The sequence below is a fragment of the Salmo salar genome, chromosome ssa01 (genome assembly GCF_905237065.1).
Source record: "Salmo salar chromosome ssa01, Ssal_v3.1, whole genome shotgun sequence".
NCBI lineage: Eukaryota > Metazoa > Chordata > Actinopteri > Salmoniformes > Salmonidae > Salmo > Salmo salar.
This window is the reverse complement of record NC_059442.1, coordinates 57,974,861-57,998,462: the sequence shown is the minus strand read 5'-3', so window position 1 is coordinate 57,998,462 and position 23,602 is coordinate 57,974,861. Positions and strand designations below refer to the sequence as shown.

Here is a 23,602-nt window from a genome sequence, read left to right as displayed (position 1 = left end):
ACCCCGGCCAACATCTCAGCACCCCCTGCAGAAACTTGCCCAAGCCCCCCCCAGCTGTCTTCATCGACCTGACCAAGGCTTTCGACTCTGTCAATCATCGCATTCTTATCGGCAGACTCAATAGCCTTGGCTTCTGAAATGACTGCCTCACCTTGCTCACCAACTACTTCTCAGATAGAGTTCAGTGTGTCAAATTGGAGGGCCTGTTGTCTGGACCTCTGGCAGTCTCTATGGGGGTGCCACAGGGTTCAATTTTTGGGCCGACTCTTTTCTCTGTATACATCAATGATGTCACTCTTGCTGTTGGTGATTCTCTGATCCACCTCTACGCAAACGACACCATTCTGTATACATCTGGCCCTTCTTTGGACACTGTGCTAACAAACCTCCAAACGAGCTTCAACGCCATACAACACTCCTTCCGTGGCCTCCAACTGCTTTTAAATGCTAGTAAAACTAAGTGCATTCTCTTCAACCGATTGCTGCCCGCACCCTCCCGCCCGACTAGCATCACTACTCTGGATGGTTCTGACCTAGAATATGTGGACAACTACAAACACCTAGGTGTCTGGTTAGACTGTAAACTCTCCTTCCAGACTCACATTATGCATCTCCAATCCAAAATTAAATCTAGAATCGGCTTCCTATTTCGCAACAAAGCCTCCTTCCCTCGTGCTGCCAAACATACCCTCATAAAACTGACTATCCTACCAATCCTTGACTTCAGCGATGTCATTTACAAAATAGCCCCCAACACTCTACTCAGCAAACTGGATGTAGTCTATCACAGTGCCATCCGTTTTGTCACCAAAGCCCCATATGCCACCCACATATACCACCCTCAGCTCACTGAGCCCCATATAGCCCCATATACCACCCTCAGCTCACTGGTCACCATAGCAACACCCACCCGTAGCACGCTCTTCAGCAGGTATATTTCACTGGTCATCCCCAAAGCCAACACTTCCTTTGGCCGCCTTTCCTTACAGTTCTCTGCTACCAATGACTGGAACGAATTGCAAAAATCACTGAAGCTGGAGTCTTATATCTCCCTCTGTAACTTCCCTCTGCATCAGCTGTCAGAGCAGCTTACCGATCACCGTACCTGTACACAGCCAATCTATAAATAGCACACCCAACTACCTCATCCCCATATTATTACTTACCCTCTTGCTCTTCTAAAACCCCAGTATCTCTACTTGCTCATCATCATCTGCACATCTATCACTCCAGTGTTAATGCTAAATTGTAATTATTTCGCCTCTATAGCCAATTTATTGCCTACCTCCCTATTCTTCTACATTTGCACACACTGTTCATAGATTTTTCTATTGTGTTATTGACTGTACGTTTGTTCATGTGCAACTCTGTGTTGTTGTTTTTGTCGCACTGCCTTGCTTTATCTTGGCCAGGTCGCAGTTGTAAATGAGAACTTGTTCTCAACTAGCCTATCTGATTAAATAAAGGTGAAATATTATTATTATTTTTTTAATGATGAGGGAGGGAGGGCAATTTTTTTTTCATGAGCATGGCCTTATTACTATTACAGCATGTTGGACGACTGTAATTCATATTCCATTCACCCAGTTTAATGTAACATCGGCAAGTTTAGGCTGCTACATGATCCTCATATTGTCCCTATACCCATCATGAAGTTGCTACAACCAAGCCTATGAATGAACGTTTACAACGTAGGTGCACACAGGTCGAGAGAAATTTGAGATGACAGACAGTGACACATGGACAGACAGTGACACATTCCATACCGCCTTGCACAGTCTTGCCAGCATCTAGCTTATCTAGGGTGTAATCATTAGTCCAACAGTTGCAAACGAGAGTTTCTATTGGATAAATTCAAGTATTTTTATCCCCGTTTTGTTTGCTTCCGTTTAAGAAACGTTTTTCAACAGAATCGGCGGAATGAGCCTTCCCTGTAGCTCTAAAACCCCAGTATCTCTAGAGCATAGCCTTCCCTGTAGCTCAGTTGGTAGAGCATGGTGTTTGCAACGCCAGGGTTGTGGGTTCGATTCCCACGGGGGGAAAGCACAGAAAAAAAGATGTATGAAATTGTATGAAATGTATGCATTCACTACTGTAAGTTGCTCTGGATAAGAGTGTTTGCTAAATGACTAAAATGTAAAAATGTAATGAATGAATACACCCCTGATCCCACATAAACACAGTTCACTTTCATAGCAGCCACGTTGTATTCCTTCTATCCTCTATGAACTCTACTCCTCTCACCTTTTCTCTTCGTTGTGGACTTCAATCAACAACACATCAGCTGTATGTGACCAGGCGAAAAACCTTTCCAAGCCAAACCATGTCATAACCGCTACACACAGCCTACATCGTTGTCCCCATATTAGCTAAAGTAACATCTTAGTCAACATAGCTAATAGAACTAATGTGTTAGTACACCCGCTACAAGTAAAGTTAGTGTATAGTCAGTAAGCAGTTACACTGGCGGGCCCCGGTGGCAATAAATTAATAAAACCAAAAGCTTACCTTGACTTTGAAGAGTTCCAGTGTTGTGTTGGATAGTTATAGCCAGCTAGCTAACATAGTGTCCCTCTATTTGAGCCGGGTGTTTGAGTAACTAAACTAGCCAGCTGCATTTGCTAGCTAAGTAAGTGAAACTGAAAGTGAAAAAAAATGAAATCGCTGTCTCTCTCGCTCTCTCTCTCTTACTTCTCCTTCATTTTTGAATAAATGAATTGTTCAACTATTGTCTTTCTCTCTCTTTGAGTCAACTACTCACCACATTTTATGCACTACAGTGCTAGTTAGCTGTAGCTTATGCTTTCAGTACTAGATTCATTCTCTGATCCTTTGATTTGGTGGACAACATGTCAGTTCATGCTGCAAGAGATCTGATAGGTTTGAGGAAGTTGTCATAGTTACTGTGTAAGTCTATGGAAGGGGGTGAGAACCAAAAGCCTCCTAGGTTTTGCATTGAAGTCAATGTACCAAGAGGAGGACGGAAGCTAGCTGTCCTCCGGCTACACCGTGGTGCTACCCTACAGTGCTGTTGAGGCTACTGTAGACCTTCATTGCAAAACAGTGTGTTTTAATCAATTATTTGGTGACGTAAATATATAATATAATATTACATTTTTGAGGAGGATGGTTCTCCCCTTCCTTCTCTGAGGAGCCTCCACTGGCTGCCATATCTTAATGAATGTATTAGATTTGCCAGAGATGGAATTTATGTGTCAATCTGGTGACTTCAGCTAACCAGGTTTTAAAATCAGGCACAGTCTCCTTATTCCAAAGGCTACATTTTTTGTTGTTGTTGCAATAACCATGCCATTTTGTACAGTCTTCTGTTCTCAATAGGTTCAAGTCGTTAGGTGATGTGACCTACCTAAAACAGCAGCGTCCGGGGCTGGTATGAGGTTACCGCTGTATACTTCTGAGTAACACTTCAAAATATCCTGCCAGTGTCTGTGCAGTTTGGGGCATGACCAGGAGAGGCGACCTAGGGTACCCTCGGCAGACTTGCACTAAGGGCATATCGGCGAGGCCGAGGGGTAAAACTAGTGTAATTTCGTACAGGAATAGTGTAGTCTGTGAAGTTAATATCTCGAAGGCAATCAGCCCAACTGTTCCTCCCAGGTCTCCTTCAAATGTTGTGTGGATACAAAGTAATATGCTGTAAAGTGATCTACAAATCTGGAGCTCACACTCTTAGAGTCAGGGGCGAGGTTCCTGAAAATATACAGTTTGCGGGCAGGTGTAACTGCCTCAAAATTTGGTGTATTTAAGTGGACGTAATTTCTTATCTGAAGATATCAGAATAAATTAGATGCAGGGAGTTTGTACACTTCCCTCAACTGTGTGAATGTGCCAAAAGTATTATTGATGTATGGGTCTGCAATAGTAATGTCCTTTCTCTTCCATAATAGAAAAGTATTGGCATTAATTAACTTTTCTCCCAGTTTATGGTATACCCAGACAGTGGTGGAAAAATACGTATTTGTCATTAAAAGGTGAACCTCCATCCCAGTCTCAAATCTCTGGAAGACTGAAACAGGTTAGCGCCATTCATCATTCCTTCACTTCTGACCAGTTTCCCAGTCCCTGACAATGAAAAACATCCCCACAGCATGATGCTGCCACCACCATGCTTCACTGTGGGGATGGTGACTCGGGTGATGAGAGGTGTTGGGTTTGCACCAGACATAGCATTTTCCTCGATGGCCAAAAAGCTCAATTTTAGTCTCTGACCAGAGTACCTTCTTCCATATGTTTGGGGAGTCTCCCACATGCCTTTTGGTGACACCAAAAGTGTTTGCTTATTTCTTTCTTTAAGCAATGTTTTTTTCTGGCCACTCTACTGTAAAGCCCAGCTCTGTGGAGTATACGGCTATGGACAGATACTCCAATCTCCGCTATGGAGCTTTGCAGCTCCTTCAGGGTAATGTTTGGTCTCTTTGTTGCCTCTCTGATTAATGCCCTCCTTGCCTGGTCCATGAGTTTTGGTGGGCGGCCCTCTCTTGGCTGGTTTGTTGTGGTGCCATATTCTTTCCATTTTTTAATAATGGATTTAATGGTGCTCCGTGGGATGTTCAGAGTTTTGGATATTTTTTATAACCCAACCCTGATCTGTACTTCTGCACAACCTTGTCCCTGACCTGTTTGGAGAGCTCATTGGTCTTCATGGTGCCGCTTGCTTGGTGGTGGTCCTTGCTTAGTGGTGTTGCAGACTCTGGGGCCTTTCAGAACAGGTGTATATATACTGAGATCATGTGACACTTAGATTTCACACAGGTGGACTTTATTTAACTAATGTTGTGTCTTCTGAAGGTAATTGATTGCACCAGATCTTATTTAGGGGCTTCATAGCAAAAGGGGTGAATACATGTATGCACGCAACACTTTTCTGTTTTTAATTTTAAATTTGTTTTTGAAACAAGTCATTTTTTTCATTTCACTTCACCAATTTAGACTATTTTGTGTATGTCCATTACATGAAATCCAAATAAAAATCAATTTAAATTAAAGGTTGTAATGCAACAAAATAAGAAAACCGCCAAGGGGGATGAATACTTTTGCAAGGCACTGTATTGGCAGAGTATAAAGACTCCGGGAGTCTGCGAGTTTCAACAGAGTGTTTAAACATCCTCAAAAATAGTAACCTTTTCTGAATGTGCTTTGTAAAACTCTTAACCAAAGCCATCAGGGTCATGAGCTTTACCGTTAGGGAAGGAATGTACTGTGGAGACAATCTCTTCTAAAGTTCTCTCTGCATTTAATTCCCGTTGAGCAGCAGCGCGTAGTTTAGGTAGGCTACGCGAATGGAGGAAATCAGAAATTTGCGCGGTATCTACAGCAGTCTTTTAAGTGTAGATGTCTTGATAAAACTTTGAAACATGCATTTATTTATTTTGGGTCTGTAGTAACAGCTCCTGTACTAGATTTGGCCTGTATACCTCTCATCTGGCGCGACAGTAGTTTATCCGGCTTGTCACCGAACTCAAAGTGTTTTTGTCTAATCTTTATTAGCATTGTGTTTGTTTGATTAAAGAGAATAGTATTGTATTCATATTTGAGTTTTAAGTAATTCAACTTGGAAGATAAGGGCGCTTCCATATAAACTCTATCAAGCACCAGGAGCTGTGCCTCGCTTTCTAATAATCTTCTCTGCCTACATTTTCTTCATGGTAGCTTCATGATATTACATGCCCACGCATAACAGCCTTAAATGCCTCTCACAAAGTGGAGTAGGATACATCAGCACTATCATTCTGGGACATATAGTCTGTAATTAAATTGTCTGTTTGTTGGTGAAATTGTTCATCATTGATTAATGTTGTATTAAATCACCAACTGAATTGAGGCTTTGTTCTGCCAAAATCCATTTTTATAATGAAACGGGACTGTGATCATAAATTATATTGTGGTAACATTACTTGGTAGAGGTGACTTTTGAGTCTGTTAATGATTTATGCACATGTGAGAAGAAATAATAATCCTTATCCCCGTAGGGTGTTGTAATCGCCAAACATCGACAAGTTTCATTGTTCCAATTAAATAACACAATATAGTGGTGGAATTCAGTGAAGTGGTGGGGCGAGCAGGAAGCCTATCCATATAAAGATCCAAAATGCAGTTAGTATTGCCGCCTGTAATTAAATGTGTGGTTGATAAATCTGGTAAGAGATTGAAAACATTCCACATTTTGTTACGTTACACCCTTTATTATAAAAGGGATTCAATTGTTTTTTCCCCTCAATCTACACACACCCCATAATTATCACGTCTCAGGTAAGACCCAAATGCAGACTGTGTTGAAGTAACAATGTTTATAACAGCAACAGGGGCAGGCAAGCGACGGGTCAAGGCAGGCAGGGGTCAGTAATCAAGAGTAGTGGGACAAAGGTACAGGAAGGCAGGCTCAGGTCAGACAGAGTGGTCAGGCAGGCGGGCTCAGAGTCAGGACAGGCAAGGGTCAAAACCAGTAGGGCAAGAAAAAGAGAGACTGTGGAAAAGCAGGAGCTGAGAAAACGCTGGCTAACTTGACAAACAAGACGAACTGGCAACAGACAAACAGAGAACACAGGTATAAGTACCCAGGGGATAATTGGGAAGATGGGCAACACCTGGAGGGGGGTGGAGACAAGCACGAAGACAGGTGAAACAGATCAGGGCGTGACAATAATGACAAAGCAAAAACAGGTTTAGACATTTTTGCAAAATTCAGACCATTTACTCAGTACTTTGTTGAAGACCCTTTTGTAGCGATTACACCCTCGAGTCTTTTTGGATATGACGCTACAAGCTTGGCACACCTGTATTTGGGGAGTTTCTCCCATTCTTGTCTGCAGATCCTCTCAAGCTCTGTCAGGTTGGATGGGGAGCATCATTGCACAGCTTTTTCAGGTCTCTCCAGAGATGTTCAAGTCCGGGTTCTGGCTGGGCCACTCAAGGACATTCAGAGACTTGTCCCGAAGCCACTCCGGTGGCTGTGTGCTTAGGGTCATTGTCCTGTTGGAATGTGAACCTTCACCCCAGTCTGAGGTCCTGAGCGCTCTGGAGCAGGTTGTCATCAAGGATCTTTGTCCATTCATTTTCCCTTTCTCTGACCAGAGAATCTTGTTTCTCATGGTCTGAGAGTCCTTTAGGTGCCTTTTGGCAACTTCAAGCGGGCTGTCATGTGCCTTTTTACTGAGGAGCGGCTTCCGCCACTCTACCATAAAGGCCTGATTGGGGAAGTGCTGCAGAGGTGGTTGTCCTTCTGGAAGTTTATCCCATCTCCACAGAGGAACTCTAGAGCTCTGTCAGAGTGACCATCGGGTTCTTGTTCACCTCCCTGACAAAAGCCCTTCTCCCCCGATTGCTCAGTTTGGCCAGGCAGCCAGCTCTAGGAAGAGTCTTGATGGTTCCAAACTACTTCCATTTAAGAATGATGGAGGCCACTGTGTTCTCGGGTATCTTCAATGCTGCAGAAATGTTTTGGTAACCTTCCCCAGATCTGTGCCTCGCCACAATCCTGTCTCGGAGCTCAACGGACATTTCCTTCGACCTCATGGCTTGGTTTTTGCTCTGACATGCACTGTCAACTGTGGGACCTTATATAGACAGGTGTGTGCCTTTCCAAATCATGTCCAATCAATTTAATTTACCACAAGTTGTAGAAACATCTCAAGGATGATCAATGGAAACAGGATGCACCTGAGCTCAATTTTGAGTCTCATAGCAAATTGATGAGGGAGAAAAAAACGTTTAGAATAAGGCTGTAACAAAATGTGGCATAATGGAAGGGATCTGAATACTTTTTCCCAATTAACTGTGCATTTTTCATGTGCATAAACATGAAATATATTATTTTCTATGAAGTACAGTTGTCTCACAGTATTGCGTAATCACCATCACACCAATCAAAGTTATCAATTATAGTGCTTTTTCAACACTTTCCAAATCAAGTCCGCAACGGCATAACTCAGCTATATTGTTCTCTATTTGAAAAAAATACATCTCATTCTGTTGTGATTGTGAAGTTTATCCAATGATAACTGATCATTTTAACTAAGTAAACCTTATGGCCTTGCAGTTAAATCCCAAAAAGAATGAGTGAATCTGAGATAAGGTCAGTATTACCCTCTGCAGCTCCCACTGTCTCTTCCTTCTGTGACTTGGTTCTTTTCTGATCATTATCCAGGCTATGGAGTGGACTATCACCCACAGGGGGCATTACAACACACCAACTGACATACTGTTTCTTTTTCACCCTCTCATTCTATTTTTCTCTCAGTCATTAACTGTACTCTGACTCTCTCTTATCTTCCTTTATCTCAGTAATTAACTGTGCTGTCTCTGTGTCCTCTAGGCTGTGAGCTGTATGCGTTCTGTGGAGCTCTATTTGGGATCTGCTCTATGATCACACTGATGGTGATAGCAGTGGACCGCTACTTTGTGATTACACGTCCACTGGCCTCCATCGGGGTGCTGTCCAAGAAAAGAGCCCTGCTCATCCTCATGGCTGCCTGGGTCTACTCATTGGGATGGAGCCTGCCCCCTTTCTTTGGCTGGAGTAAGTCCACACACACATGCACACAGAGAGAGAGAGAGAGAGCATAATCCTGGGTCATGAGCCAAGCTTGGGATGAGGTTGTAGGATGCCACTGTATGGAAGAGTTGTGATTGTGTCAGTATATGTGTAAAGGATGTCACGCTGCTTGCTTAGCGAGTACCACTTCCTCACGATTCGGCCCATACCTGGCGCAAACTCGGGACCTCTGCCTTGCTAGCACACATGACCACCCTCCTGAAGCGTCTTACCAGTGGGCACCACGTGAAAAGCTAGCTGTTCACTGGCGCAAGTGGGAACATTTCAGATGAGGAGTACGTTTCACACATCCCCATGTGCTATATATGCGAGAGAAAGACAGCAAGAGAGAGAAAGACAGCAAGAGAGAGAAAGACAGCAAGAGAGAGAAAGACAGCAGCAGAGAGAGAAAGACAGCAGCAGAGAGAGAAAGACAGCAGGAGAGAGAGAAAGATAGCAGGAGAGAGAGAAAGACAGCAGGAGAGAGAGAAAGACAGCAGGAGAGAGAGAAAGATCGCAGGAGAGAGAGAAAGACCGCAGGAGAGAGAGAAAGACAGCAGGAGAGAGAGAAAGACCGCAGGAGAGCAAAAAGACTGCAGGAGAGAGAGGGAAAGACAGGAGGAGAGAGAACGACCGCAGGAGAGAGAAAGACCGCAGGAGAGAGAGGGAAAGACCGCAGGAGAGAGAGGGAAAGACCGCAGGAGAGAGAGAAAGACCGCAGGAGAGAGAGAAAGACCGCAGGAGAGCGAGAAAGACCGCAGGAGAGCAAAAAGACCGCAGGAGAGAGAGGGAAAGACTGCAGGAGAGAGAGGGAAAGACTGCAGGAGAGAGAGAGAAAGACCGCCGGAGAGAGAGAAAGACCGCCGGAGAGAGAGAAAGACCGCCGGAGAGAGAGAAAGACCGCAGGAGAGAGAGAAAGACAGCAGGAGAGAGTGTTCCCCTTGGCTCTGTGTTCTCTCTTTGAACTCCAGTCTGCAGTAGCTTAGTTTAAGCATGAGGATTTGGGCATTGGATCAGATATGCTGAGCTGCCTGAGATCTCTCAGTGAGAAGAAAGAGAATGAAACTAGCGGGCGAACTGGTTGGAATGGGCTCCTCATAAGCCTCACATTGGCCTGGCCTTACAGTATACTGTACTCAGAATGACTTACACCCCATGACTGCAAATCTCTGGCAAATAACAAATTGATCCAGCAGCTCCAAATTGACAACACTATTCTGTCTAGCACGCAAATGGGTGACATGCTGGTATGGGCCTTAAGAGCGACACACTAACTCAGACAATGTGGAGGGGATTTGGGGAGAGAGGTAGTAGATCATGGCCTGCCTACCCCCTGCAGCCGTCTGTGGCTGGGGTCTGCGAGCAGGCATGCCACCCCAGACATTGTTCCGCAGCCCGCGTGTCCTGTCCGACCACACACAGGGCGTCTGTCTCCTTAAACTCATCTGACGGCCCCATTTCTGCCTCATCTCCGCTGATTATCATGTCATTCAGGGGCAATAACATCAAGAACATAAAACTAAACAAAATTGCACCATTATTCACTTTGAGGCTTTGATCGTCCAGAGCGTTTAGATCATCAGAAGTGCTTCCTTGATACAAGCTTTGATGTTCCTGCGTCTTCCTATTGATGTGAGTATCCTTAACTTTCCCTGGCACTCTGACAGTTTTAACATAGCAGGGCTTCAATAGATGACGCATGAAGGACAACTTGTAGACGACTTAGAAGTTGTGTTGAAGAAGAAAGGTTTTGACAATGTCGTATCCCACTACATATTTTCTGCCCTTTTCCTTTTCCGACTTTCTATGTTCCATCTCTCTTTTCCTCCTTTCTCTACCACTTTCGCACTTCTTCCCCTTCCTCTCCCTCTCCCTTACCCCCCTCCCCTTTACCTCCCCCAGGCGCCTATGTTCCAGAGGGCCTGTTGACCTCCTGTTCATGGGACTATGTGACCTTTACCCCATCAGTGCGTGCCTACACCATGCTGCTCTTCACCTTTGTCTTCTTCATCCCCCTCATCGTCATCATGTACTGCTACTTCTTCATCTTCAGAGCCATACGTACAACTAACAAGTAAGTGGATTGGATACCAGAGAGCTGCTCTAGAGATATCACTGAATGTGTGTCCAATTAAATTAAATTAAGAAAGTGTGTTGTAAGTTACTGAAATTGGATTCTCTGAAGCATTTCAAATTTCTCACATTTCGCATTTATTTTTCTGTGTGTGTGTGTGTCTCATAGGGCTGTAACCAAGATCAACTGCAATGGGAGCACCAGAGACTCAATTAAGAGTTTCCGTCGGCTGAAGAATGAGTGGAAGATGGCTAAGATTGCTCTGATAGTCATCCTCCTCTATGTAATCTCTTGGTCCCCATACTCTGTTGTGGCCCTGACTGCATTTGCAGGGTGAGTGCTTTTGATATGTACTGTATTTTAACAAAACGGTACCTGACTTAATGGAACTCTAGAAGGCCATTTGGTATCATATGCACTTGTATCAGTTAAATTGCATCTACAGAACTGGCAGCATACAAGCCTCGTGGTGATAATGAGAGTACCACATAATCAATTAATGAGAATGACACTTTCCAAAGAGAGCTAACCTTAGGCCACGCCTCCAACAAGCCACACCTCCAGATCCTCTTTTTTTTCTTTATTTAACTAGGAAAGTCAGTTAAGAACAAATTCTTATTTATAATGATGGCCTACCAAAAAGCCTCCTTTGGGGACAGGGGCTGGGATAAAAAATTTAAATGGAGGACAAAACACACATCACGACAAGAGAGACACCACAACACTACATAAAGAGAGACTCAAGACAACAACACAGCATGGCAGCAACACATGACAACACAGCATGGTAGCAACAGAACATGACAACAATATGGTAGCAACACAACATGGCAGCAGCACAACATTATAGTAGCACAAAACATGGTACAAACATTATTGGGCACAGACAACAGCACAAAGGGCAAGAAGGTAGAGACAACAATACATCACGTGAAGCAGCCACAAGTGTCAGTAAGAGTGTCCATGATTGAGTCTTTGAATGACGAGATGGAGAGAAAACTGTCCAGTTTGAGTGTTTTGTGCAGCTCGTTCCTGTCGCTAGCGGCAGTCTAATAGGCTGCCGCCGCTACCTTTCCCCCACCTAAGGGGTCAGTTGTCCCTGACAACCCCGAAATCCAACACAAAGTCCTGAAACCTGGACAGGGGTCTTCAGTGGCAGCGTTGTGATTGCCGTGGGGTTGCCATCCTGACCTCGAGACGGGAGCCTGCGGCAGCGGCGCCCTGGTGGCCGTGGGGGTGTCCCATTCTGACCTCACAGCCCTTGTCCAATGGTCCAGGGCTGTGAGGAGTAACCACCATCTCACCCTCTCTTTCCACTTCATGAGATATGAGGTTGGTAAGTCGCCAGACGATCCTGATGGAGGACCACCACTCGTCCATGAGTTCAAAGCTGACTGCGATACACCATGTCAGAAAGTCACTCCGGAACCATGCATGTGCCTTCCCAGTGACTCATTTGTTTCGGGCTCAGGCCACGCTTGCGCCAGGGGCTGTATACCCACACTTCTTGGCCAGTCTGAAAAGGCTGACCTCGACAGAGAGTGTTGTATACCTTCTTCTGCTTTACCCTTGGAACCTCGTGCTCCGGAGGTCTTTCAAAGGACTAATTTACTGGAGTTCGTAGTTTTCAGCCAAACATCAGAACTGCTGGGGTGCATCCAGTAAACTCCTGCACTGCTGAATGATAGGCCCACAAGACCAATGGCAGATGTCAGTCTCAGTCTTTCTGGTCGTTGAAGGTGAGAGTGGCCAGCTGTATCACCAAAGTCCATATCGCCAACACCTTAGCTTCAAAATGTCATCCCTGATCACTGTGGAGTTCTTCCAGTGCTCCAAACTGGCAGAACATCTCCTCCACCAGCTTGTTGGCAGTGGTTGTGGTGCCCTGGTCAGGGGACGCGTAGGCCTCTGGCAACTTGGTAAAATAGTCGACAGACACAAGTACGTATCGATTGCCTGCCCCTGTCACAGGGAAAAGGACCCAGTATTCCACACCAACCTGCCCCATGGGGGCCCCCCACCTGATATTGTGGCAACAGGGCATGGGCGCATACAGGTGTCACAGACATGCACATACAGTTCTGTGTCTTGGCGGCAGCCAGCCCAGTAGAGTTTCCTTCGTAGGAGTTGGAGGGTCTTTGTGTACCCGAAGGGGCCTCCCCACACCGATCCATGGACAGCTCTGAGGGCATGGGTACACATGGAATGAGGCACCAGCAACTGCCACTTCACAGAGTTGTGTTGTGTGTTAGTTCCATCCATCTTTGAAACAACACCCCTTTGTGAATGGCAAGGTTGTCCCACTGGGAGTAGTAGGCCTTGGTTTCGGGGGACAGGGTAAGACTCTGTTCCAGGCAGCCTACTGGCTGAGCTCCAACCAGCCCCGAACAGTTGCTAACACCGTGACACCTTCCTGTTCCCTCTTCAGGTCTTGGTCATTCCAGCTCTCCAAGGGTGCTGAGCTCCAGTCTGCTTCTTGAATTAACGCCCCTGCAGGCAGGAGACCCTCCTTTGTTCCAAGTGTGGTCAGTGCTTGCAGTCTTCCTCTTCACACGACTGGCGAGACAACGCACCAGTGTTTGTGTGGAGACGACCAGCCCTCGCCGGGTGACACAGTTGTTGTGCTCGGTATGGTTGAGGCTTTGACTGTAGAAGGCCACCACCCGTTCCCCATCCGGCCAGCGAAAGAATGGCCCCAATGCCCACATTGCTGGCATCTGTGTCCACAATAAATGTGTGTTGGGGTTTGCGGTATGCCAGAACTGGAGCCTTGAAAAGGGCCTGACACAGTTTAGCAAATACTGCTATGCAGTCATCATGCCAGTCGAACCGCTGATCCTTGTTTGTCAGGCGGTGTAGAGGGCTGGCTACTGTTGCAAAGTCCTTGATGAACCTCTGGTAGTAAGAAGCTAGGCCAACAAAGCTTCTTTACTCAGAGAGATCCTTATGGTTCGCCCAGTGCTGAACTGCCACCACCTTGGCTGGATCAGTTGCAACTCCGTCTGCCCCGATAACACTTCTTGGGGTGGAGCTTGAATCCTGCGTGCCGAATGGAAAGTAGTACCTCACTCAGATTTGCCAGAGATCCATACGGCATGCACAAGGAGGTCATTCAGGTAGATCACACACCTGTTGCAGGGGATTGTGGCCAGCACATGCTCCGTAAAATGCTCGAAGGTTGGCAGAGGATTGCAGAGCCCGAAGGGCATCACGGTGAACTGCCACAGTCCTTGTCCAATTGAGAAGGTAGTCTTCGGCCTGGCCTCAGGGGCAAGCTCCACTGGCCAATAACCATTGCGTAGGTCGAGGGTACTGAACCTGAACCATAAACCTGTGATGTAATTCAGTGCATCATCTATGTGCGGGAGGGGATAGGAATCCTTCCTGGTCACATGGTTCAGCTGCCTGTAGTCTGCACAGAAGCACCATGAGCCATCCATCTTCAATGACAAGAACTACAGGGGCTGCCCAAGGGCTGTTGGATGGCTTGATGAATCCTGTCTCCGCCATCTCCCAGATCTTCTGCTTCGCTATCGCTCTCTTCGCCAGTGGCAAGTGATGGGGCCGCAAACGGATAGGCGCTGCGTTGCCAGTATCGATAGAGTGCTGGACCAGACTGGTTCTCTGGCATTCTTTGTCTCGTGGTGCAAAGACATCCACCAACTCTGCAAGCAGTGCTTCCAACTTATCGCACTGCTCAGACACCAGCCCTTCCCGAACACCTCTTCCCTAGTTCCCGCACAGCTTGTTGGGTAGCTTCCGAAGGTACATCCATCGTGTAACTGGTCACCTGCTGGGGCACACACACCTCTTTAGCGGCTCCTTCTCATGTGGGGAAGGATCTTTATGGGGCTGTCTGTCACAAATTCCTGCCTAGTCACCTGCGGCTGCCGTTGCCTTTTTCCACTGCTCTGCAGTCCCATAACGGAGTCTTTCGTCTGGGGTTTAAGCGTTCCAACAATGCTCCCACTTGACTGAGGAAATCCAACCCTAGGATGTGGTCATCTTGAATATCGGCCGACCGGAGCTCTTGCTCCACCAAGACATTGTAGGATCTTAATTTGAGGCAGTTTTCGACAGCATGAAAAAAATCCTGCAGCAGTAGGAAATGTGATTTATTATGTGGATTATAATTAATCAACATTTTTGTAAGAGTTACTACATTTTTCGTAAGGGAAAATCAAGTCAGAAATGTCAAAGTGGAAATTACAAACTTCAGAAGCTTTTTTAAACCTCAAATACACTTCAAGTTAAAAATGTAATGTGTTGCAGGAAAGTTCTCCTGCAACATGGTGATGAAATTAAGATCCTACATCTGTATAGTGTCTGCATGTCCGTGAGCTCCCCTGTCACAGTGCAAAGACACAGGAAATGCACAACTTGTCGTGTATTTGAGGTTTAAAAAGGCTTCTGAAGTTTGTAATTTCCACTTTGACATTTCTGACTTGATTTTCCCTTACGAAAAATGTAGTAACCTCTAAAAATATGTTGTAAATTATTAAGTGGATTATAATTGTTGAGCTGAATATCAGGAGTGAGTCAAAGAACTACACTTCCCAGAGTGCACCAGCAGCAGCAAACCGGCTGCTTGTCACCTGATCAATCATTTTCACTTATTTGGAGCACCTGTGAAGGCATGGAGGGCGTCAGTCATTCAGAAGAACAAACTTCAGAGGGAAAACTCCAAGTTCACTCACAGGTTCAGTCCAAAGACGCCAATGGTAAAAGGCTTAAATGATTAATTCATCTTAGTTATTTAGAATGTTATTTAAATGTTTAAACTAATTTAAGTTCATTAAAATGTTTAATTAAGATGGTAACTTTTTGTTCTGTCTTTAAAGGTTTACAACCTAATTTACTGGCTAATTTACTGGCTAATTTACTGGACAGACCAACCAACTGAAGGCAAACTAAAAATAAAAAAGATTGAGTTGGAAGATTGAGTTGTCCCTGTGTCCTTTGGATGGTGAACAAGAGGAGGACTTGACAGTTGTAAACCACGCGGAGCGGCCTGGCCCTGAGGATAAACGGCTTCAGATCCAGAAATAAGCTGTTGACGCAGAGGAAGTCAAGATGGCGGAAGATGTCCTGGGGAAGTCGGTCCAGCAGCTCAAAAGGAGAGGACCACTGCAAAAAGCAGCTTCACCAGACAAGCCAACTTCATTTCAAGAGGAGCAAGCAGCATGCTTCAAGTGGAGTTAAAGGAGGAATTCGCTAAGCTTTCAGATTGTTTCAGAAAGATGCTCGATGCCAACGATGACTACAGGATTGGACTGGAGGCTGACATGACTGAGGATGAGGAACCAGGTCTTAATGAACAGCAAGAGGCTGACATTGATAGATCTGTAAATGAAGGTGAAACAAAGTTGGCGGAAATAAGAGACATTGTTCAAACAAACCTGTGGTCGAGGTATGGAAGGAGTGAACTTCTTGTGGCAATCCTGGAAGCAGAAAAAGCCAATGATAAAGCGGCTTATGTACCAGTGGAAAGTGCCAATTTAGAGGGCTATGAAGTGCACCTCGCTCTCTTGGACAAGAGGATAAAAGAGGCCATCTCAGCAATGTCATCATGGGAGCGATGGATCCCTGTAGAATTAAAAGACGAATTAGATGGAAGAGTCAAGGACGTAAGAGCATTCTACTACAGGCTTGAGTCAAGGAGACCTGAATTTGCCACTGCACGGACGACCAATGAGCGAGGCACAGGAGTGAAACTACTACACCAACCGGCAACATCCACACCAATAGTGAGAATCAAGCCAATCTCTCTACCTATCTTCAATGGAAGCAGGAGAGAATATCACAGATGGAGGAAAGACTGGGAAAGCCTGCAACAGCAGGGAGAGCCAACCGAATCAACTGAAGTTAAGAAGATTCAACTCCTGGAGAGTGTGGATGTCAAAATCTCAAAAGACCTCAGACTTTCAACCTACACCACTACCGATGACATGTTCAGAGTCCTGGAGAACAGGTATGGCAACAAGTCAACCATCATAGTGGAAATCCTGGAAGAGCTGGAGAAGATGCCACATGTGAAAGGGAACCAACCAAGAAAGGTAATTGATCTCATACAGTCAGTGGAGAAGGCTCTAGCAGATCTCACAGAGTTAGGAAACTCTGGAGCCATAAATAACCCACTGGTAATTAGATCCATTGAAAGCAAGTTGCCTGACTTCATTAAAAGAGACTGGGTTATGTTCATGGTTGAACCCAGAAATTATGTCACATCAGACAACCACTTTGTCATGCTCTTGAAGTTCCTGAAAAGTCAAGAAGGAATACTGGAGAGACTCGAACAGCTCAGAGCTGAGGAGAAGGTGGAAAAATCGGATCGTTTGGACAAGAAGTATGACAGAAAGATTGCCTCAACAAAAACCACAAGGAAAGAAGAGCTTGATGAGGTATGTGGTGTATGTGGTGATAGTGGGCACAACAACAAGATATTCTTCTGTAGAAAGTTCAAAAGACTTAAGCTACCTGAAAAGAAAACTGTATTAAGAAAGCTGGGGGCATGCAGAAAATGTCTCGGATGCCATGATGAAGATGGATACTGCAGAGACACTTTCCTATGCAGAAACAAAGACTGTAAAAGGGAAGGTGGTGCCCCAGACCACCATTTTTTCCTCTGCCCAAAAGGAGAAGTCAAAAGAGGGGAAGAGAGAAAGAGTGGAAGAGACGGCAAAGGTGAAAGCAAGCTAACGGAGGAACAAGAGAAGATCTTGTCTGAACTTTCCCAGGAAATGGCAGATCGATGCAGAAAGGCTTTCACCAACACCAACAAAACCGCAGTGACACTCGCTGCTTCAGGCCAGTCTGAGCTACTGCAGAGAAATGGGCTCACTGAACTTCCTGTCATCATGATGTTGATGCAAGTCACGGCGAACGCAGGGCAGAAGATTGGGACTTTAATTGACCTTGCTTCAGACACAAACTGCATTACCCATAAGGCTGCTGAAAGACTGAGGTTAAGACATGAGAAGATAACTTTAGTTGTTCATGGGGTTGGTGGTATGACCATGAAAGTGAACACACTAAGGTATCTCCTCAAAGTCAGAGTCAAGACACCTAAAGGGACAGAGAGAGCGCATGAAATGGTCTGCTACGGCTTGGATGAAATCGCCAGAGTGCATCAAGTAATTGAACCTGAGAAGTTGAAAAAATTCTTCCCAGAAGTCAAACTTACAGAATTGGGAAGGCCAGAAGAGGTCGAACTTCTCATTAGCCACCGAGAGGGAAGACTTGCTCCCCAGAGGGTAAAAATCATGGGAGACCTCGTCTTGTGGGAGGGTCCATTGGGGAAAACAGTGGGTGGAGCACATCCCGACTTATTTGAAGAATTGGAGGTTGCACTATATGAGTCCAAAACACACTTTGCTCGCTCCATGAGGACAGCAGCTGTCAAATATCAAGAAATCACAAGTCCAACTACTGTCACAGCCCAGCTACAGCAGGAGGATGTGACTCTGACCAAATTTACAGCTGCCAGTAACCGTGAGTTCCTTGAGTGGTGGCACTGGGACAGCATCGGAGCTGCATGTGAGCCAAGATGTGGAGGATGCCGATGTAGAAACTGTCCACCGGGAGGAAAAGAAATGACCCTGGCAGAGGAGAGGGAACTGGAGATCATTAAAGGAGGCCTCACCTACGAGAAGGGGGATGCTCACACACCGGCTCCACATTGGGATGCAAAGTATCCTTGGACGGTAGATCCAGCCTCTCTCCTGAATAACAAAAGTGCAGTCCAGGCTTGTTTCTTAAGGATGGAAAAACAACTAAGCAGAGAGCCAGACTGGAAAGTCGCATATGCTACCCAAATCCATGAAATGGTCGAGCGAGGCGCAGCCATAAAACTCACCAACAAAATCATGGACGAGTGGAATGGACCAGTGTGGTACGTAAGCCACCTGGTGGCACCAAACCCTCATTCGGTAACAACACCGGTTCGTATTGTATGGAATAGTAGCCAGAAATACAAAGGTGTGAGTATGAATGATCTTCTTCTGAAGGGACCAGACGTTCTCAACCCTATAAGAGCTGTCTTGCTGAGGTTCAGAGAGGGGACGTATGCATCTCTAGGAGACATCAAAAAGATGTACAACTCTGTATGGCTGGAGGAGCGTGAGATGCATCTTCACAGGTTCCTCTGGAGGGACAGCCCAGTTGAAGAGGTAAGTGAATATGCAATAACCAGAGTCAACATTGGGGAGAGACCTGCTGGTTGCATTGCTCAGTTGGCTATGAGGGAAACAGCACGCCTGCCCAACTTTCTTCACTTGGAGGATGAGCGCAGAGTCATTGAAGAAGACAGTTATGTGGATGACCTCTTAACCTCCCAAAATGACCTGGATAAACTTGACAAAATCACAGCAAATGTAGAAGAGATCTTGAAAGCTGGAGGGTTCTTCCTCAAACCATGGGTCCGGTCAGGGCAAAGTGGGAGGCAAGGAATGGAGGTGGAGGGTCTATCAAAGGCACAAAGTAAAACCTTAATTCTTCCAAATCAAATGAGGGACGAAGACAACAAAGCCTTGGGTATCGGCTACCGAATGGATGAAGACAAGCTCTACATGTTAACCTCAGTTAACTTTTCAAAAAGGAAAAAGAAGATGAGAGTTGGGAAAAATCTTCTCAAGGAGGAGGTGAGAACTGAGACACCTAACCCACTGACTAGGAGGGCCCTCTTAAGCCAAGTGGCTGGACTGTACGACCCAATTGGCTTAGTTACACCTGCCAAACAGAAGGGAGCAATTCTTGTTCGAAAAGCATTCCAAGAAGGAGGGGGTGGGAAACTAACCCAAGAAACCTGGGACCAACCTCTCTCAGAAAGCCTCAGGGAAGAAGCCATCCAGCTTTTTGAAGAATATGTGCAGCTTGGAGAGGTGAAATTCCACAGGAGCCTCACACCAGCTGGCTGGGAAGGGAAACCGTGGGGCATCACATTCTCTTATTGAAGTGATAAAACCTATGGAGCTGTGATGTACTTAAGATGGGAGACAAGTCAAGGCACTAAAGTTCGATTTGTTGAATCAAAAGCCAAGCTGACACCCCTGGATCAGAAGGGAGACGCTGTAAAAGCTGAGATCTGTGGTGCTGTCTTCGCAGTCAGGATCAGGAAGTATGTGGAAAAGCATGCTCGAATGAAGATCGAGAGATGGTTCCATCTACTTGACAGTCAAACGGTCTTGGGAGCCATTCAAACAGTCAGTTATGGGTACAAAACCTTCTTTGCAAACAGACTGGGTGAAATCCAGAAGGCTGGACAAGTGCAAGACTGGTGGTGGATCCGTGGGGATCTAAACATAGCTGACATCATAACAAGAGGGGGTGCTCCTGAAGATTTGAAGGAGAATTCCACATGGCAAGAGGGACCAGAGTTCCTAAAGTGGCCAGTGGAGGAGTGGCCTATAAAATCAGCTGGAGAGGTTGCAGCTCATGCCAGGGAGAGTGTAAACAAGCTCCAGAGGAAGGCATTCTCAGGTGCATTGACAAGAGCTGAAGCGAGAAGTAGTCAGCAGAAAGAAGACCTACAAGGCACTCAGGAAAGTCCAAAGAGTGAAACTCAAGAGGGAATACCTGTGGTGAACCCAACTCTTCTTAGAAGGAAGCCCACTGGTTGGGTTAAAGATCTTGTGGAAGTAAGAAGATTCAGTAGCCTGTCCAAACTGGTGAGAGTCGTTGCCTGGGTTTGTCTAGCAGCCAAGCAGTGGCTGAAGAGGAAGGGCCGGGCCCCTAAACAGGCAAAGAGGGAGGTAAGATCACCCAAGCAAGCTGTGCCGACTGTCAAAGAACATGAAGATGCACTCAAAGACCTTTTTCTCGCAGCTCAAGAAGGTACAGATTTTTCAGACACAACTCTAAGCAGACTGACAGTGTACAAAGATGTGAAGTCTGGGCTGCTAGTTTGTGGAGGAAGAATTCAGACATTCAACGAAGATAAGACAGCAGTGCCAGTTTTACCCTTTGAAGCATGGGTGTCTACACTGCTGGCACAAGAATCCCACACAGCAAACCACGAGGGAGTGGCAGTAACCCTTCTCCGGATGAGGAAGAAAGCCTGGGTAATAAAAGGCCGTAGACTTGCCAAAAAATGGTTGACAGCTGTGTGGTCTGCAGGAAAAACAAGGCAAAACAGTGTCAACAAATCATGGCTGACCTGCCTCTAGAACGAACAGGCCCAGCTGCACCTTTTGAATTCACCGCCATGGACCTGTTCGGCCCTTATGAAGTGAAAGATGAGGTCAAGAAGAGAACTAGACTCAAAGTATGGGCATAGTCTTCTGCTGCATGGCTTCCCGAGCCATACACACTGAAGTGGTGAGTGACTTGTCATTCTACTACCCATTGAAGAACAAACAGAGGTGTGAAGGGCTTGTGACCTCTCTGGATTTGAAAAAAACCAGGAGCTCAAGTGGGAGGTGTTGAGCTGAATATCAGGAGTGAGTCAAAGAACTACACTTCCCAGAGTGCACCAGCAGCAGCAAACCGGCTGCTTGTCACCTGATCAATCATTTTCACTTATTTGGAGCACCTGTGAAGGCATGGAGGGCGTCAGTCATTCAGAAGAACAAACTTCAGAGGGAAAACTCCAAGTTCACTCACAGGTTCAGTCCAAAGACGCCAATGGTAAAAGGCTTAAATGATTAATTCATCTTAGTTATTTAGAATGTTATTTAAATGTTTAAACTAATTTAAGTTCATTAAAATGTTTAATTAAGATGGTAACTTTTTGTTCTGTCTTTAAAGGTTTACAACCTAATTTACTGGCTAATTTACTGGCTAAATTACTGGACAGACCAACCAACTGAAGGCAAACTAAAAATAAAAAAGATTGAGTTGGAAAATTGAGTTGTCCCTGTGTCCTTTGGATGGTGAACAAGAGGAGGACTTGACAATAATTAATCATTTCCTATTGCTGCAGGATTGTTTTCATGCTGTAGAAAATTAAGATCCTACATCTGTATACACCCACTTATAAAATCACTTTGTATTCTTTCTATACAAATACTACGATGCCGCAGCAACATTTTCAAACCTTGACCATTCAGGTACTTTATATATTGTATAATTCTGCCTCACAGCTTAACAGCCTTCTCTCCCTGTCTTCTCCATGTCTCCTGTAGGTATGCAGATTTTCTGACCCCATACATGAACTCAGTTCCTGCTGTGATCGCCAAGGCTTCAGCCATTCACAACCCCATTATCTATGCCATCACCCACCCAAAGTACAGGTACCGTATTCTTGTTGCCACAAAAATTAAAGATCAAACCTATTGTTTTCTATTGTCTCTATTGTTGCATTATGAGTCAAATCTTACGCAGCCGAACCCCATTTGGGAATTCCGTTTAGCAACAAAGTCAAATAGCTATTCTTTTGTTGTTTTTTATTACTCTAATGTGATACTACACCAGTGAACCATTTCATTCCATCCCATGAGAATCTATCAAATCTGAGAGACAGGAAGGGTATAGTCCTTGTTAGCTAGCGATCAGACTAAACTCTCCACTCTATAATCACTCATAAACCAGGATATTAACTCAACTGGACATCATTATAATATTCTCACCACAAAGGAAGGATTCGTAGAATTAATATATAGGGAACCTAGATTCTTTACCGCTGTGTACTTTTTGTATTTTAGTAATCTAGGTTCACTGCTCAAGGTAAATTATTGCTTGCATGTTGGATATACACTACTGGTCAAAAGTTTTAGAAAACCTACTCATTCAAGGGTTTTTCTTATTTTTTTTAACTATTTTCTCCATTGTAGAATAATAGTGAAGACATCGAAACTATGAAATAACACATATGGAATCATATAAAAAAGTCTTAAACAAATCAAAATATATTTGAGATTCTTCAAATAGCCACCATTTGCCTTGATGACAGCTTTGCACACTCTTGGCATTCTCTCTCAACCAGCTTCATGAGGTAGTCCCCTGGAATGCATTTCAATTAACAGTTGTGCCATCTTAGAAGTTCATTTGTGGAATTTATTTCCTTAATGCATTTGAGCCAATCAGTTGTGTTGTGTCAAGGTAGAGGGTATACAGAAGATAGCTATATTTGGTAAAATACTAAATCCACGTTATGGCAAGAACTGCTCAAATAAGCAAAGAGAAACGACAGTCCATCATTACTTTAAAACATGAAGGTCAGTCAATATGGAACATTTCAAGAGCTTTGAAAGTTTCTTCAAGTGCAGTCGCAAAATCCATCAAGCGCTATGATGAAACTAGCTCTCATGAGGACCGCCATAGGAATGGAAGACTCAGTTCATTACAGTTACCAGCCTCAGAAATTGCAGCCCAAATAAATGCTTCACAGAGTTCAAGTACAGACACATCTCAACATCAACTGTTCAGAGGAGACTGTGTGAATCAGGCCTTCATGGTCGAATTGCTGCAAAGAAACCACTACTAAAGAACACCAATAAGAAGAAGAGACTTGCTAGCGGCCAAGAAACACGAGCAATGGACATTAGACCGGTGGAAATTTGTCTTTTGGTCTGGAGTCCAAATTGGAGATTTTTGGTTCCAACCGCCATGTCTTTGTGAGATGCGGTGTGGGTGAACGGATGATCTCCGCATGTGTATTTCCCCACCGTAAAGCATGGAGGAGGAGGTGTTATTGTGTAGGGGTGCTTTGCTGGTGACGCTGTCAGTGATTTATTTAGAATTCAGGCACACTTAACCAGCATGGCTACCACAGCATTGTGCAGCGATATGCCTTCCCATCTGGTTTGGGCTTCGTGGGACTATCATTTGTTTTTCAACAAGACAATGACCCAATACACCTCCAGGCTGTGTAAGGGCTATTTTACTAAAAAGGAGAGTGACGGAGTGCTGCATCAGATGACCTGGGCTACACAATACCCAGACCTCAACCAAATTGAGATGGTTTAGGGTGAGTCGGTGTAGGGGGTGCGTACTGGCGGCAGAGAAGTCAGGTGCAGGAGAGCAAAAACTGATTTTCAACG

At 45.1% G+C, this 23,602-nt stretch overlaps 1 protein-coding gene and 1 non-coding gene across 3 annotated transcripts in view; both read left to right on the top strand.

The window, feature by feature from the left end:
• The window catches only part of opn4a (opsin 4a (melanopsin)), an 87,771-nt gene that overhangs the window by 29,384 nt on the left and 34,785 nt on the right, over positions 1 to 23,602 (top strand). For both annotated transcript variants that reach the window (NM_001279057.1, XM_014201341.1), the window contains 4 exon segments: positions 8,333 to 8,536; positions 10,454 to 10,625; positions 10,794 to 10,958; positions 21,746 to 21,853. In NM_001279057.1, the coding sequence (NP_001265986.1) occupies positions 8,333 to 8,536; positions 10,454 to 10,625; positions 10,794 to 10,958; positions 21,746 to 21,853 (649 nt within the window).
• On the top strand, positions 1,970 to 2,042 carry trnaa-ugc (transfer RNA alanine (anticodon UGC)). The gene has a single exon. It is a non-coding gene; the product is annotated as a tRNA-Ala (tRNA).